Source organism: Bufo bufo, chromosome 1 (assembly GCF_905171765.1).
Source record: "Bufo bufo chromosome 1, aBufBuf1.1, whole genome shotgun sequence".
Classification (NCBI taxonomy): Eukaryota; Metazoa; Chordata; class Amphibia; order Anura; family Bufonidae; genus Bufo; species Bufo bufo.
This window is the reverse complement of record NC_053389.1, coordinates 667,716,372-667,734,256: the sequence shown is the minus strand read 5'-3', so window position 1 is coordinate 667,734,256 and position 17,885 is coordinate 667,716,372. Positions and strand designations below refer to the sequence as shown.

The following is a 17,885-nucleotide window of genomic DNA, read 5'->3' as shown; positions in this document are numbered from 1 at the left end:
ATGTTCAGACAAGACATCAGCGTCTGTTTAGTGTTTGCTATTGATTTAGGGTACGTTCACACACAATGGATATAATGATTGACCACTGCAAAATTCTGGAAGTGGAGCATCTGCAGCATATTACAATACCAGTAAGGTGGATGAGATTTTACCAAATCTCATCAACATGCTGCAGAAAATCCCGTTAAAATCCTCTGTGGATTTTTCTCTGCTGGTTTTATGTCCCATGTGGCTCGATGTGATTTTCAGTGCACTGTTAGATCCTTAAGAATCCTGAAAATCCCTAGCACACTTATTATGGGAGCAGGTGTTCATTCATTCATATGACTTCTCTTTTCTGTGGAATACTAAGTTGAATAGTCAGCTACCAGTTAAAAGGGATGTTTAGCATTTATACAGCAGGCCTCTGTAGATATTGAGCTGGTCTTCTATTGATTCAGTGTAGAATACAGTATATAGACAAGTAGATGCTCACCGAGGAGAAATAGATGGAATCGACCAGCAAGGTCGTACTGACTGCGTGAGCTTCCATCTCCTGCGGCCCTTTGCATAGACAGGAATAAGCTAAGTATATCTTGCTGTAGAGCATTAAATAAGTGCACTGGATGAGAGTGGGCCCAAGACTGGCCTGTTCTTAGACTCCTGAATATGTTCTAGAACATTCTTATTTAGGAAAGTCCCTTTAATCAGAGATGTTACAAATAATAAAGGGGCCCAGTAATAAAACTTAAAATAGGCCCCACTCCATCATTTCATGATCATCTTCAGAAGATGAAAAGATGATCATTATTGTTGTCTCTTCTCTGTGACATATGTCTTTCTTTAAAGAGTAAGTACACTTTTTTTCTTTTTTCTCAGACGGTGTAAGTGCATAGTTATAACTTATTAATGTTCTTCATTCAACTGTTCCTTTCTTTTCCTGTGTAAATTCTGCCCAAAAAATCATTTTTTCATCATCTGTTGCACACAGTACAGAACTCTTTTTACAGATTGACGCAGATGTAGTTGAAACAGTGCAGGTATACAATGTGACTGCGGGGACGAGCGTACAACACTAGAGCCGCCCACGCTCGTTTAAAAATCGTCTTCAGAGTCCTTGGGGACAAAGACATAATTCAATTGGCAACAGGTGGTGGATGTCAAGTTTAAAGGATAACTGTCGTATATATATATTTTTTGAGTATTGGATTGTGGTGATTAATATCACCTTGGTGGCCCTATTTCAACTTTTCACTGTATTCAATTACCCCTTAATTCCACATTTTTGTTCCCTGTACTGCCTACTTTTACCTGTGCTTAAAATAGGGTTGCTAGGCATGGTCCGTCTATCTGTGGAAGGACGGAGCACACTGCATGCAGGGTCACATTACTGACAGCCAGGGACTGTAAGTAAATGATTAAAGCCAGGTCCTTCCCAGCAGCTGATAACAGTGCCTGGGCTGTGTGCACTTCTCCCTGTCCCTGCGCTTGGCAGACGCTCCCTCACTCAGCAGAGCTGGAGAATGCAGAGTTGGAGCAGCGCAGACCAGGGAAGGGAGATCTGCCGTCTGCTCAGTGTATAAATGAAAGCAACATGTGGTAAGAGGACGCCTTTGTGCTGCAGGAGATTAACCCTTTAGGGGGGGGGGCTCTGTATACTGACACTTTTGGGGGGCTATTGTTACTGGCTAGTGAGGGCAGGCGGGAATAGGGAAATTGCAGTTTTATGCAGACTGGTTGCTAAGGGCTGAATCTTATTAAATATGGGGTAAGTCAGGCTAATAGTAACTGATTCTGGAATATCATGTTATTAGTAACTACATAAATGAAAATTGAAATTAGGGTCTAAATGTGACAGTTATCCTTTAAGGACTGCAACAGGACTGCAAAGACTTTTGGGCAGAATTTACATAGGGAAAAGAAAGGAACAGGTGAATCTGAGTGTAAATGAAATGTGCAATATGATCATACACACTGCTACACTGTCACAATAAAGGATAATCGACTCAAAGAATTAAAGTACAGCGATAGTATACATAATGACATCAGACTGGAATAACAGAAATATGTCCTTAGACCCAATGACATCACAGCACTAGACAAAGTGTAGACGATGATGCCATAGTAAAGGGGTAATGCACACAGTAATATAAAAATAGAGGGATAATGCATAAAGTGATGTCACCATATGTGAATAATGTACGGTACTTAGTGATGCTGGAGTAGAGGGATCCATTCTAAAGGTTTGGTCACATCTGTGTTAACTTTGCCAAAATGGACCAGTTAAACAGACTGAATGACGGGCATAAACAGGACATTATCACTTTCTATCTGTCATCCATTGATTACAGGAATTTCCATACTGTCCTGCAGACGGTACTTTTTCTTGCGTTAAAAATTGTGAACACTTAAAGGGGTTGTCTCACTTCAGCAACATAGGCTGATGCTTTCTCCTGTAGTGTGTAAGCACGGCCACTGCTGATGGATTGCAGGGTGGTCATAACCATGGAAACAAGCAGCGTATAATGTGATGGAAAAATAAATCCAGCCAGCAAAGGAAGCAACATGGATAATAACAATACATTAGTAAGTGTCTTGTATTAACTTTCTCTACATAATAAATTCTATTTGCTGAAGTGACACAACCCCAGACACTAGCTGAACATAACTGATGCTTATGACAATTAAAACTTTTTCTGTTCCTCTGATGGAACAGAGTAATAGAAAATTTGATGCAGATGTGAACAAACCCCTCAGGCGCATTTACATGTGCCAACTGAGCAGGCAGTTATCAGGACCTGTTCCTTCCCGATAACTGCCTGCTCATCAGTGGCAGTAAGAGCTGCATTTATATGCAGCAATCACCTCCACTGTATAGAGACGAGCAGTGGCCAGTGCCATCACTTACCCTCATACAGATTCATTGTTCCTGGCAGCAGATCGCCGTTCATGCAGAAACAAGGATTTCACCCAATGAACAAGCATTTTTGTTCCTTGGGGAGATTTGCGGCACCTTTGCACAGACTAATAATTGGGAATGAGCATTCGTACTAACGTTCATTCCTGATAATCAGCCTGAAAATTGCCCTGTGTAAATCAGCCTTTAGTCATCGATAACTGCGCCATACGTCTGAGCGTTGCCCCCTTAGCAGCTGCTATACCTGCTACCTTATAGTATTGTGTCTAAGGTTGGTTTTAATATTGCTGCTGAAAGTTGACCAGTTTTCTGGGTTTAGAATATTTATGGCCTATCTTCTGGATAGCTCACCCGTATTGGATCGATGAGGGTATGACTTACAGCATCCCTGCTGACCAGCTGTTTGAAAGGGCCATGGCTCTCATGCGAGTGTATTATTTAGATCTGTCTGCCTGCACACCATCTATTCTAGCAGCAAAGTAGAATATTGTAGCTCTGTCCCATTTTAAAGGGAGTCCATCCCCATGATCTTGGACTATTAGTAGTGCTAAGGAGCCAAGATCACTATTTAGTATTTTCCTACTGCCCACTGTTAGACCACGGTCAGCTCTCAGAGCTGCACTGAAGTACATTGTTGGCACTGTTCACCTGAGTCCACTCCATTATGTTAGTACAGCAGTCTGAACTGTGTATTTCAGTGAAACTATGAGCACTGACAGCGGGGGGAACAGGAAGCAGTAGGAAAAAAAAAAATCGAGATCGGGAGTTATATGCAGTACTATTCATGCAGCACTGCAGATAGAAGTACAAGATCATGGTGACAGATCACCTAAGTAATGGGAAAGAAACCGCAATACCCTGTACTACCGCTACTAAGTGGACAGTGTGCAGATAGATGAACCTATGTAAATAAAGAAGAGAGTACAATACTTATGAGCACTGGAGCCCCTTCAAACAGCTGATTGGTGGCTGTGATGATAGTCAGACCTTCACCGATCTGATTTCGAGGGACCATCTCAGGACAGGCCATCAGTACTCTCATCTCAGAAAACTCCTTTAATAAAACAAATTGAATATGTGAAGTCCTATCGAGACCGTGATCTTTTATTTATTGATTTTTCTTCTCCAGGATGCTGAGCAGAGAAACCTAGACCTAGAAGATAAAGTGAGAACACTAAGAAAAGAAGTGGAAGAAAGCAAACATAGACAAGGCCACTTGAAACTGGAACTCAAACACTTCCTGAATATACTAGATGGGAAGATTGACGATCTGCATGAATTCCGTCAAGAACTTTCTAAACTTGAAATGGATAGTTAGAGTGTGTTGGATTGTTTTCTTTTTTATACACCCAAGATCTGTACTCAGCAACAGCAGGAGGCTGAGGGCTGGAGGATGCTGTGTTACTTCTGTCTTATTTGGATGGCTGGTATCCGTTTTCCCATTTGGCAACCAGTAGTGGCCTAAACCTTTGAAGCCATTTTTTACTGTTTCTACAAAACAGGAGCCATCCAAGTTTTACAATACAGCACTCCAAAATTGTAAGAAAGACCAGATAAGAATCATTACAGTAACAACGTCCATAATCATTTGATCCAGAAACAATGGATGGCCTTAAAAAGATTTGAAGGCCGGGAGTAGCACCAGTATACCGCCTCTTCTGTCCTCCGCTCCCGCTCCTTACAAAAATGTTGAAATTGCAATAAGAAAAAGCACATAAAGAACACTAGACCTGTATCGCAGGCAGCACTGCAGTAGTTGCAATAAATCTAATAAGATGATGGCTATGGCAGAGTTAAATGCCTCTCGCACTCACCGATGGTCAGGTCTTGGATAAAAAAGAACAAATGTACTTACGACAGGGTAACTGCCACCGTTCACTTCTTGGAATGAAAGTATGCCAATAGGCTATAGATAAATATATAGAGGTCACTATTGAGGATATTACACGGAAATGAATGGCTAGAAGGCAAACTTGCCATTATATATAACTTTACATTGGTTTTGGTTATTTATAGAGTGCATTTATCATGTCATTATCATACATTGGTTTAGTAAGGGATGTATTTTTTCAAAGGAAATAATAATCTCTAGGAGTCTATTTTCATAGTGTGAACCTTTCACCTATACATCTCAAGTATGGGTTGAACTGAAATTCATGAGAGAAAGCCAGAGACAGAGACCCAGCACCTTGTGAAGGAAAGCTAGACACATGGATATTAATTATTTGATATAGAAAATATTTCTGGAACCTGGTTCTTCCCATATGGATGTTTCCACTATATATTTGATAGTTTTATAGGCCTCTTCTGAGGAAAACAAGAACAAATCACTACTTTGCACAAGACACACACAATGCACAGTATGCTCTTCCACTTGATTTGATCTTGGTACTTTTTAACGTTTTCAAAAGTTGGGCCCAAACTCATCAGATTTCTCAACGGTGTTCCAGAGACTCTTTATCCCAGTTATGTAGCTGGCATTATGGGACCGCCATGTTAATGCCTTATACATGGAACACGAGTCTGAAATGTTGTATCATTTCCTTTTATTCCATAATAAAGGGTGTTATGTTGTGGTTGGTCTACCGAGCATTTGTATCAAAGTGTGTACAAGCCATGGCTGAGAACGTCTTCACTTGCACAGACCTCAAAGTTTCTAATCAAGCGTATACAGGGCTGTTCCTAAAAAACAAACTATAGAGTCTTCTGCCTCATTGTTCTATAATGTAGTTTATATTGTAATAAAAAGACTAATAAAATATTTGATGAAAAGGTGGTGATTTGGTTTGTATTGTAGATCCGTTACCTGGAATAACCAAAACGTAATTTACTGTGAAAATATGACAGAGAACACTGGGTTCCTGCAGCTCTTGGTCCTCTTTTTACTGGGCAGGAATGAGAGGAAGGGAGGCAATTGCCTGTTTTCCCACTGCAGAAAACACACTGGGAGAAGATTTCTGCAGCAGAAAGCTACCTACACTAGAACTACTTTTTCCAACATTATTTTACTACTACCCAAGAAAGTAAAGGAGTGTGAGCCAAAATGAATGTATTATTGGACACATATACAGTAGAATTCTTTATTCTTCACCCTTTGGATTATTATAATGGGCAGGAATAAGATCAAGGAAGTGGAGTAGATCATTGTAAGGCCGGGTTCACATCACCGTTTATTCCTCCGTTCTTCATATCCGTCAGAAGAACTGAAAAATAGAGAAAAAATTGATCCTGTATTTAAGTATCCGTTATGCTCATTTATGCACATTTGGCATCCATTTTAGCCATTTCCATCTGGGATCTGTTATTTTAGACAGAATGCTGTGATAATTACTGGGTATAAATGCAGGTGACAAGCACTGATGAGCATGCAGCTTTCTATTCGTGTAAAAGAACCATAAGGCAGGTTTCCTACATGACAGGTTAGCTGCAGATTTGCTGATGCTGTATGGGGTATGAACGATCATTACTATAATTGTTCATACCCCATTTGCTCTGTCACAGGGCTCATTGTTGATGTGTCTCCAAGCGGTACTTCACTTCTAGGTCACATGCTGCTTGTGGACACATCACCACTGAGGCCAGTGATTGGCCGCAGCAGCGCACATGAACCTCTCAAGAAGTTTACACACTAGGGACCAGAAGGACCAGACCCTCTACACTGGAACAGAGCGGTGGAAAGCAGATGAGTGCCTTTTATTGCAGAGTGTAGCGAAATTTTTTGTAGGAATTGGGCAACCATTTTAAGGCTGATAGTGATTAATACTACTCTGCCAAGCAGTCAACGTCTTTTAAACAGGGATTAGTGAAACCCTCTTCAAAGAAAGTTAACAGCTTGGAAGAGCTGGATCAGGGTTGTTTGAGGCCCCTTTTCACCAGGCCTTCATATATTTGCTCTATCTGTCTGCTCAACGTACATCTTTTGTTTCACTCTCCAGACTTGTCAATATCTCTTCCACTTTATCTTTTTATCTATTCTTCTCGCCATGCTAAAATCTTTGTAACCGAGCCACAGAATGCTGCCATCACCACAATAACAGCTTCTATTAGAGAGACCATGGTTTCTGGTGGCTTTCACACTTTCAGCTTGACACTGCACTCCTGAGCACCCTACTCTACCTCTTAACGTGAACTGGGATTAGAATTAGGCTTTTACCTAAACAGTCAGAATTTAACCTATTCTAGCTTTTATCTAATCTGTGTGAACTTGCCCTCTTCCTCTTTTTTCACCAGCTATTAGTAGACTTTGAGTCAGATTTACTAATGACTAGTGATGGACGAACATCGGCCGGTTCGCGAACGCCATCAAATGTTGCGAACCGCAAGTTTGTGGTGGGCCCTATTCAGTTTAATGGCAGGCGAACCTGAAAAACCTTCGGGTCATATTTGCAGCCACCAAATACTTAATAGTCCCACAACATGGACAGTGACATACTAGAGGGGGATCAATGACAAAAATTCCAACCCAAAAAATATGTATCTTAATCATTTGTATGCGTCTTAAAGGGAAATTCTCTGAAATGTGTCCTGTTGGAGCCTAGAAATTTTTTATTTTAGGCCACAAGAGTACGTTGTTCCAATGTCGTTTGTCACTATCTGTAACTGAGGTAACGCAGCAAAAACCGCAAACCAATGCTGCACTACCCAAATGCACTATATAGAAAGTATATTATTGGTATATAACATCCCTGCTTCAGTTTTTTGGGGGGCAACTGGTATATCACACCAGTAGAAATTATTTGTTCCAATAGCGTTTGGCACTCTGTGTAGCTGCAGTATCGCACAGAACCGCACACAACTGCTGCACAATACAAATGCACTATAATATACTTTCTATGTTAGAAAGTATATTATAAGTATATTAAACCCCTCAGTAAGTCACAGCTATCGATGGCACACCTATACCAGTCCTTAAAAGGACTTTTGTGGCCCTATTAGATAGCGATTTGTGTCCCTAGCAGTCTGTCCACACAGCAACCTCTCCCTACACTGGCAAAAGACTGAATGTAAAATGGCTGCCAGATTGGGTCTATTTATAAGGTAGGGGGTATGTCCATGTGCTGAAACGCCTCAATTGGCTGCCCTGTACCACCTGATGGATGTGTCATGTGTCAAAATTCTTCACAATGTAAAAGAATATCGCGCCGGCAGACATCGCCATATGTTCGCCCGTTCGGCGAACCGCGAACGAGCAAAGTTCGCCGCGAAACAACCGCCGGGCAAACCGCAAGGCCATCTCTATTAATGACTGCTGACCAGGGCCATCCTTAATATTGATTGGTCCTTGGGCAAGAATTTATTTGGGCCCCCTAGATCCCGCCTTCCCACACCCTAGCATGTGGCCACTAATGTAAATACTGCCTGTTTTCTGAAAAGGCAGTGTTTACATTAAAAAGCTTGCAGACATGCTATAGACACCAGAACTACTACATTTAGCTGTTGTGGCTCTGGTGACTATAGTGTCCCTTAATATAGAGAGAAAAAAAAAGAATCGGCACAAAAGTATCAAATAAAATGGCTGTATCATTATTCTAAAAATTTAAAAAGCACAACTTCTGATTCAAATACATAGTATTTTGCAGATTACTTTTTTTGTTTTTACAATGTGCAGATAGTACTGTACTACTAACCCCTCCATCTCCCTTCTCCATCCATCCCCCCTTCTCCAACCACACAGCACCCTTACTCACATAAAACAAGTAATATATATATATATATATATCACAGTGAATTACTGTAAATACCTACAGTTCTGAAGACTCCAGCAGGCTCAGGATCAGTGCTCTGGGCAGCTGGGCTCAGGGCTGGAAGTGGGCACTGCTCTGAAGTTCAGGAAGGAGACCGGGGCTCGGCTCACCCTAGCGTTGCAGTGCCTCCTTGTGACGTCCCGGCGCGGGGCGTACGCAAAGGGCAGGGGAGGTCGGGAGGATGAGCAAGTAAGTACCGTATTTTCGCTCTATAAGACGCACCGGCCTATAAGACGCACCTAGGTTTTAGAGGGGGACATAAGAGAAAAATATTTTTCATTATACCTCAGGTCAGACCACCAATCAGACCCCCATTGTTAATCAGACCTCAGCTAACAGCCCCAATAAGATCCCCAATGGTAATAAGACCTCAGATCAGACCCCCAATCAGACCTCAGATAAGAGCCCCATGCCTCTCATCAGCCCCCAGTAGCCTCATATCAGCCCCCAGTAGCCTTATAACAGCCCCCAGTACCTTATAGCAGCCCCCAGTAGCCTCTCATCAGTCCCCAGCAGCCTCTCCATCAGCCCCCAGTGCCTCTCACCAGCCCCCAGAAGTGTCCATCAGCCTCATAAATATAAAAAAAACTCTTACCTCTACTGCGCCTGGACGCCGCCGCCGCTCCTCTCCTCCAGCGCGATCTGTATCCTCCTGTGAAGGCTGCGCACAGCATGACATCACAGAGCGCCTCACACTGTGTGCAGCCCCGCACAGCCAAGGACTAGGAAGCGGTGAGTACAAAGCCTTCACCACTTCCTGGTCCTCCGGACGATTAAATTTGTGGGCAGTGGCATGCGGGGCTCCAGAGGCAGCTGCCTTGGGCCCCCCAGGAGCAACTGGGCCCGGGGCAGCTGCCCCTTTTGCCCCACGTTAAAGACGGCCCTGCTGCTGACTGAAATCACCCTTCCTACAAACTTTAAAGTGCACGTGAGTGCAATGTATTACAATTCCCAATTCTACCCTCATTTCATCGTATTTTTGGGGAGGTAAGGGCTCTTTCACACTTGCGTTGTTGTGTTCCGGCATAGAGTTCCGTTGTCGGGGCTCTATGCCGGAAGAATCCTGATCAGGATTATCCCCATGCATTCTGAATGGAGAGAAATCCGTTCAGGATGCATCAGGATGCCTTCAGTTCCGGAACGGAACTTTTTTGGCGGGAGAAAATACCGCGGCATGCTGCGCTTTTTGCTCCGGCCAAAAATCCTGAACACTTGCCGCAAGGCCGGATCCGGAATTAATGCCCATTGAAAGGCATTAATCCGGATCCGGCCTTAAGCTAAACGTCGTTTCGGCGCATTACCGGATCCGACGTTCATCTTTTTCTGAATGGTTACCATGGCTTCCAGGATGCTAAAGTCCTGTTTGCCATGGTAAAGTGTAGTGGGGAGTGGGGGAACAGTATATTTACCGTCCGTGCGGCTCCCGGGGCGCTTCAGAGTGACGTCAGGGCGCCCCACGCGCATGGATGACGTGATCGCATGGATCACGTCATCCATGTGCATGGGGCGCTCTGATGTCATTCTGGAGCGCCCCGGGAGCCGCAAGGACTGTAAGTATACTGCTCCCCCGCTCCCCACTACTACTATGGCAGCCAGGACTTTAATAGCGTCCTGGGTGCCATAGTAACACTGAACGCATTTTGAAGACGGATCCGTCTTCAAATGCTTTCAGTTCACTTGTTGTTACGGATCCGGCGGGCACCTCCGGCAAATGGAGTGCACGACGGATCCGGACAACGCAAGTGTGAAAGAGGCCTAAAAGAAAACCACAAATACATTTACTTGCAGTTTATTAAGAATCTAAGAGTACCTGTCATTACAAATCTCTCCTTAAGCAGTTGTAGATGTAGTGTAGCCTAAAATTTTGTGTCCTATATTCCCTCACCATCAATTCTGTAAATTATGATTTCCTCTCTATTAGGCTTTGTCTACATGGCAATCGTGGTCACGCAACAAGTGTTCAATTTTTATTAGCAATTCTTCAGTTCCTGTCCTGATGAATGTGGTCATATGTGATGCTTCTGCAAATGGCTGGCCTCAGCAGTGATGTGTCCTCAAGCAGCACGTCACTGCTAGGTCATGAATGCTGCTTTTATGCTATTTTTTTTTTTGTGGCACAAAAATCCTAGACCAGGCATATGTGTGTAGAAGTCCTAATGATGTCTATCACTACCTGACTACAGCTTTCCCCAGTACTGCTACTAGAGGAGAGAAGCAGTCTGAAAATCACAGAGACCTAGGTCACCATGAATACCATCGGGATTGTGGTAACTGCTAACAATCATAGTAAAAAGGAGGTGGTGTGTGTATGGAAACTTCTGTTCACTTACACACTGACCTAAATATGTCAGTTTAAGGGCAATTGAAAAAAAATGCAATCAGATTAAATTTATCTTTACTACAGTACTTTGAACAGAATGTGGATTGTGTATTCATAGTATTAACCAATGTAAATATCTATTGATATCTACTAATATAAATACACAATGAATAATGACAATCAGATAGTTTCTTATCATTTTGATTCCAAAATTAGTTTGTGTGTCATCAAAGATGGCACCCTCCCAAATGCACGCCGCTTGTCTTTAACACCTTAAGGACCAGGCCATTTTTTGCAAATCTGACCAGTGTCACTTTAAGTGCTGATAACTTTAAAACGCTTTGACTTTTCCAGGCCATTCTGAGATTGTTTTTTCCTTACATATTGTACTTCATGACACTGGTAAAATGGAGTAAAAAAAAATCATTTTTATTTATTAAAAATATATATATATATATATATATTTACCAAAAATTTTGAAAAATTAGCAAATTTCCAAATTTCTATTTCTCTACTTTTATAATAGATAGTAATACCTCCAAAAATAGTTATTACTTTACATTCCCCATATGTCTACATCATTTTGCCATTTTATTTTTTGGGGACGTTACAAGGCTTAGAAGTTTAGAAGCAAATCTTGAAATTTTTCTGAAAATTTCTAAAACCCACTTTTTCAGGACCAGTTCAGGTCTGAAGTCACTTTGTGAGGCTTACATAATAGAAACCAGCCAAAAATTACCCCATTTTACAAACTACACCCCTCAAGGTATTCAAAACTGATTTTACAAACTTTGTTAACCCTTTAGGTGTTCCACAAGAATTAATGGGAAATAGAGATAACATTTCAAAATTTCACTTTTTTGGCAGATTTTCCATTTGAATAAATTTTTTTCAGTTACAAAGCAAGGGTTAACAGCCAAACAAAACTCAATATTTATGACCCTGATTCTGTAGTTTACAGAAACACCCCATATTTGGTCGTAAACTGCTGTACGAGCACACGGCAGGGCGCAGAAGGAAAGGAATGCCATACTGTTTTTGGAAGGCAGATTTTGCTGGACTGGTTTTTTGACACCATCTCCCATTTGAAGCCCCCCCAATGCACCCCTAGAGTACAAACTCCCAAAAAAGTGACCCCATTTTGGAAACTATGGAATAGGGTGGCAGTTTTGTTGGTACTATTTTAGGGTACATATGATTTTTGGTTGATTTTTTGTGAGGCAAGGTAACAAGAAATAGCTGTTTTGGCACCGTTTTAATTTTTTATTTACAACATTCATCTGACAGTTAGATCCTGTGGTATTTTTATAGAGCAGGTTGTCACGGATGCGACAATACCAAATATGACAACTTTTTTTGGTTATTTGTTACAGTTTTACATAACAAAGCATTTAAAAAAAAAAATGATTCTTTAGGCTCTCCACATTCTGAAAGCCATAGTTTTATTTATTTTTTGGGCAACTGTCTTGTGTAGGGGCTAATTTTTTTTTCGGGATGAGATGACGGTTTGATTGGCTTGCTATTACACTTTTTGTGATGTAAGGTGACAAAAAAATTTCTTTTTTTACACCGTTTTTTTTTTTTTTTTTACGGTGTTCAACTGAGGGGTTAGGTCATGTGATATTTTTATAGAGCAGGTTCTTATGGACACGGCAATACCTTATATGTATACTTTTTTTATTTACTTAAGTATTACACAATACCAGCATTTTTTTAACAACAAAAAAATGATGTTTTAGTGTCTCCAAATTCTGAGCCATATTTTTTTTTATTTTTTGGGCGATTGGCTTAGGTAGGGGCTAATTTTTTGCGGGATGAGGTGACTGTTAGATTGGTACTATTTTAGGGGGCATATGCCTTTTTGATCACTTGGTGTTGCACTTTTTGTGATGTAAGGTGACAAAAATGGCTTTTCTTTTACACTGTTTTTATTTTTATTATGGTATTTATCGGACAGGGTGGATCATGTGATATATTTATAGAGCCGGTCATTATGGACGCGGCAATACCTAATGTGTGTTTTTTTTTTTCTTCTGTTTTTTATTATAAAATAAGCGGAAAGGGGCGTTTTTTTTTCTTTTTTTACTTTATTCATTTTATTTCTTTATTCATTTTATTAAAAACACATTTTTTTACTTTATTTCTGACGTTCACTTTTGGGGGTCTGATCCCCTCTGCAATGCATTACAATACATCTGTATTGTAATGCATTGCCTGTTAGTGTATTACACAGAGTAATACACTAACAGGTTGCCTAGGAGACCCAGCCTGAGGCTGGATCTCCTCGGCTCCCGTAGAAGGCAGTTCCTGATGCCGTGCAAGGCATTGGGCAGCCTCTGCACAGCATTGGGCTGCCTTCTGAGACATCGTGTCTCCGCCACAGCAGCGCGGGGATTCGATGCGCTCCCTCAAACACAAACCCCTTCTATGCCGCGATAGCGGCATAGAAGGGGTTAATCCGCAGCGATCGCTGATACGGGGGGGGTCACAGGACTCCCCCTCGGCATTGACCCAGGGTGCCTGCTGATTGATTTCAGCAGGCACCCAATTCCGATCACCGCCCGCCACGTGGCGGTGATCAGAAATACACAGGGCGTACAGGTACGCCCTGTGTCCTTAAGTACCGGGACATCAGGGCGGACCTGTACGCCCTATGTCAGTAAGAGGTTAAGACACTGCTATACTGATCATCATATAGAAAGGTGAATCTTCAGCAATAAAGCATAATGTACCTATAATTACATTGCCTTATTGCAGGTTCTTTATTAGCACCACCTGTCCTAACTCTCCTATATCTCCTTATAGGCAGGGGTGGACTGAGAACTTAAAGCAGCCCCGGGAAAAAAACTAAAAGTGGCCCTATTATGTAGTGGGGGCTAAAATTGACAGAAAGCAGGGTCAACACAAGTAGTCAGGGCCAGCAATACCATATCATGGCACATTATATCACCCCAGCCAAATACCACAATGCAGCACAAAATACATCCCTGAAAACTGCCATTCTGTGGTGGGCAGCGACAGCTGCCATGTTCTGTCCTCCTACTCCAGTTACCTTAGGATGGCAATACTGTTAAATTCAGGATTAAGAAGGGGAGCGCGGATCATTACTACCATGGCTAGTGGTCGTGAGGAGGGTTCAAGAGGCCTCCTGGGCATTGGCCCACTGGGTAGTTTCCCTGTAGGGTCTATGGCCAGTCCGTCCCTGTTCATAAGAATTTCTCCCTAGGTCAGAAAGTGCCAATTTCATAATATCTGTTTATTGACCTACATGATCATGTTACGAGACATCTGACTGCTCTTACATGCTTTGACCAGCCAGGCAGTTATCAGGAAGGAAGCGTTCCTTCCCGATAATCGCCTGCTCATCAGTGGAGAAAAAACCTGCATTTACATGCAGAGATCTCCTCCACTGAATAGGGACAAGTGATTGCTAATGTCATCTCTCATCTTCATACAGATTCATTGTTTCTGGCCAGCAGATCATTGTTCACACTGCATGAATGATGATTTCACCTGATGGAAGAGGGTGTTGCTCATTCATTGGCTGATCTGCACCCCTTTACACAGACCTATTATCAGGAACGGTGTAAATCTGCCTTAAGGGTTCCAACAAAAGATATGTGCTAATACTTTGGAACCTCCTCCTTTTTAGAAACCCAACTTTTGCTCCTGTAAGGTTTCCTCATGACATGCTCAATCGGTTTGCTGACTTCCACCATGGAAGTCAATGGACACTGTAAAATTGCAACTTTATAAAAATCTCATGCTGCATATTACAGTGGTTGTCTGTGATCAAAGTAATTTTGAAAAACGTTAATAATCACCTTGACATTACGCAGTAAAGTCATCCTGATGCTCTGTGTATTTTTTTTTTTTTTCATCCCCTTTGCTCCTATGAGTCCCTAATACTGCTGTCAGTACTGTTTACAAAGCAGCTCCAATTCCGGCCACACTACCTTATGGGTCCCACAAGGCTGCGTGACTCTGCAGCTGGACCTCACAAGCCTTACCGCTCCCCCTAATCAGTACTCCGCCTCCTGCCACTCATACTCCTCATCAGTATTCCTCCCCTAAAACCACCTTTTTCTAAGCCTACAAGCTGAATCCCTCCCTGCTTCCATGTATCTGCTCCCTGCTAGCATTGCATAAAAGACAATAGTGTCAGGGAGCGATCGGACTGGCATGTAGGGACATGGGAGGCGTGGTTAGCACCCATACTGTAGCACTTCCCATTCATTGCAAATGACTATGGGAGGCGAGCACTATGCTAAATAGCATAGTTTGCTGCCTCCAATAGAACCTCCTTCTATTCCTAATAACGCTCGTCTATGGCCGGTGACGTCATCTGCAGAGGGGGCGTTCCTCAGTGAGGCGTGTCCCCGCCTCCAAATACTGCTTCCTTCTTCCCAGACTAACGCCCTCTGTGCCTGGTGATGTCACAGAGGGGCATGGTTTAGCTCTGACATTTCCCTCCTACTGACAGCCTCCTTGCTAGCTCCAGAACGCTCCTGTGTGCTAGTGACGTCACCAGGCTCCTTGCTAAGCGGAAGAAGAGGCTTAGCACACCAGTAAGGAGTCCTGTACGTCACTGAATCTTTGAAAATCTGAACTTCCAGCAGAGCATTTATGAAATAAATACAGGGCATCAGAAAACTCAAAGATAGGAAAGGAATGTATGTAATATTTATGTGCTTTTTGTACCCTTACAACAATGTCCCCAATCCCGGACAAACCCTTAAAGTCTGAGGCAAACCAAGTTCCATCATTTAGTGCGTTATTTTGGAGAGTACTTCTGTAATCCAGCCTCCTGTGGAACATATTCTTTGGTGAAATTACGACTCCCAGCATGCACACTTGCTTGACTGTTCCCAGAACTCCCACATAAGTGAATGGAGCATGCTGGTGGATGTAGTTTCATGTAGAAGAGGAGGGAGAGCAGCTGCGGCCACCCTCTATTCTCTGCTATGGGACTTCTGAAAATAGCCAATCCATTTTCAAAACTCCCATAGCAGTGAATGCAAAGGATGCCTTGCATGTGTGGCTTGCACTCTTTCACTTCAAGGGCTCCGTGCTAGAAATAAGAGAAAGTCCCAGAGCTGAGACCCGCACCTATCTGACATTTATGGACAGGGCCGGCATCAGCACCCGGGCAAGTTCCGGGCCCCACTCAGGTCTATGCTGAAGATTGAAAATGGAAAGGATAGCTCTCCCTCTGTCTGGTGATGGCAAGGTGCTCCAAACTGGTGTGGCACTCTTTCCTCCATGGAAAATATATATGGAAAAGTGAATGGGCACTCTTATAAATGGAGTCGCACAGACTGGATATAGTAGAATGAAATGGATTCGTTTTTAATAAATAAAATCAATTCACAGCATTACACATTATTATATGATCTAAACAATAGATAAAAATGGAGCCGTGTTTGCTCAATAAAACACTTGATATAAAAATAGATAAATGAATTGGATATACTGGATCAGTAAAATAATGTTCAAATGGCCAATCAATTTATAGATTGTAGAGCAACCTATGTTGAAGTTAGTCCAACTGCTGTATAACACCTATATTGGTGTATAAGAAAGTCCCCGCAACAGATTGCTGGATTATTGCAGCCGGCTTTCCTGGTGCTGCTAGTGCATAAATGGTATGATACACAGATCGGGTGTATCTGCTTGAAGACAAGTGAGGGTTGGTGTAATCCAAAAATTGTGTAAAAAGAAAGAATGTATAAAAAATATATATAAAATGATGAGAATTTTTTTTTTTTTTTTATGAAAAAAGGGTTGATACAATAATATATCTGTATCTCTTATGGAAATAAACAAATTGTGACAACTTGTGTATACATTATATCCATTTGTATGTAGTAATAGGTGATCCGCAGTGGGTGGTCAAAGTTAGGTAGCAGTATACAAGACAATGCCGTTCTTATCGATCTTATACAAAGTTATATTCAAAATTGATCTGTTATCCTTTTAAAGAAGTCTCTCAAGGAGGAAATTCTTAATGTTGCAGTGTTAATAATTGCCCCATTTCATGTGAATGCAATTTCTAAATTCAGTTCTAGATAGAGATTGTGGTATTCACATTTGTACGTAAAATGTCCATTCGTGGCGTCCCACGTGGTGTAACTGGACGGTAAGCTTTCCTATCTCTTATGGTGTTACTGGTGCCAGGAGAGAAAATAGTGCTGGTGCCTTGTTTAAAATAGTATACAAAGATGATGCAGTATGCTCTAGCTGCTGATCGGAACACTGCTTTGTCTCGCTATTCCTCTATTGCGATCCCAGTCTCTCGGCTCGTTGTGTCAGCAGCTGTGTATCTGTGGCGTCCCTCGTGTCTCAGGTAGCGCCTGCACAGGTGGTAACTTCCTGTAGCGGGCCAGCTGCTGTGATTATTATTGGATGTGTATCTTGGAAGCGCTTCACTTAATTTCACCTTGAGTGATCTTTTGATAACATATTGCTGGTTAAAATCATCAGATCGAATATATCATCCACGCCAGACGCGTTTCGAAGACTCTGCTGTCTCCTTCCTCAGCTGAGACCCGCACCTATCTGACATTTATGGCCAGGGCCGGCATCAGCACCCGGGCAAGTTCCGGGGCCCACTCAGGTCTATGCTGAAGATTGCTGTACAGGGAATCCCCCAGTGTTACTGAACAGTCAGGACTCCCGGCTTAGAAGTCCCTGCTCTGACTCCATATATGGAGTCAGTACTATGAACATCAAAGGGGTATCCCCAAGCATTATCAGTATGCTTGGGGACACCCAGTGTATTTAAGTCTGTTAGCCTTTCTGTCGGGATTTGAACTCACAACCTTCTACATTAGTGGCAAGAACCGTAACCACTGAGCTATGAAGCTCAATGCTAAACTGTGCTAGAAAAACCTCATAGTAGTTTCTTATTTATTAGGTATTCCTA

At 42.2% G+C, this 17,885-nt stretch overlaps 1 protein-coding gene across 1 annotated transcript in view; it reads left to right on the top strand.

Annotated features, from left to right (window-relative positions):
• The window catches only part of HOMER2 (homer scaffold protein 2), a 255,201-nt gene extending 249,729 nt beyond the window's left edge, over positions 1–5,472 (top strand). Inside the window, exon 9 of the mRNA XM_040414053.1 lies at positions 4,026–5,472. Coding sequence (XP_040269987.1) covers positions 4,026–4,214 — 189 coding nt within the window. The 3' untranslated portion in view covers positions 4,215–5,472. The remainder of the gene's footprint in view (positions 1–4,025) is intronic.
• The last annotated feature ends 12,413 nt before the right edge of the window (positions 5,473–17,885 follow it).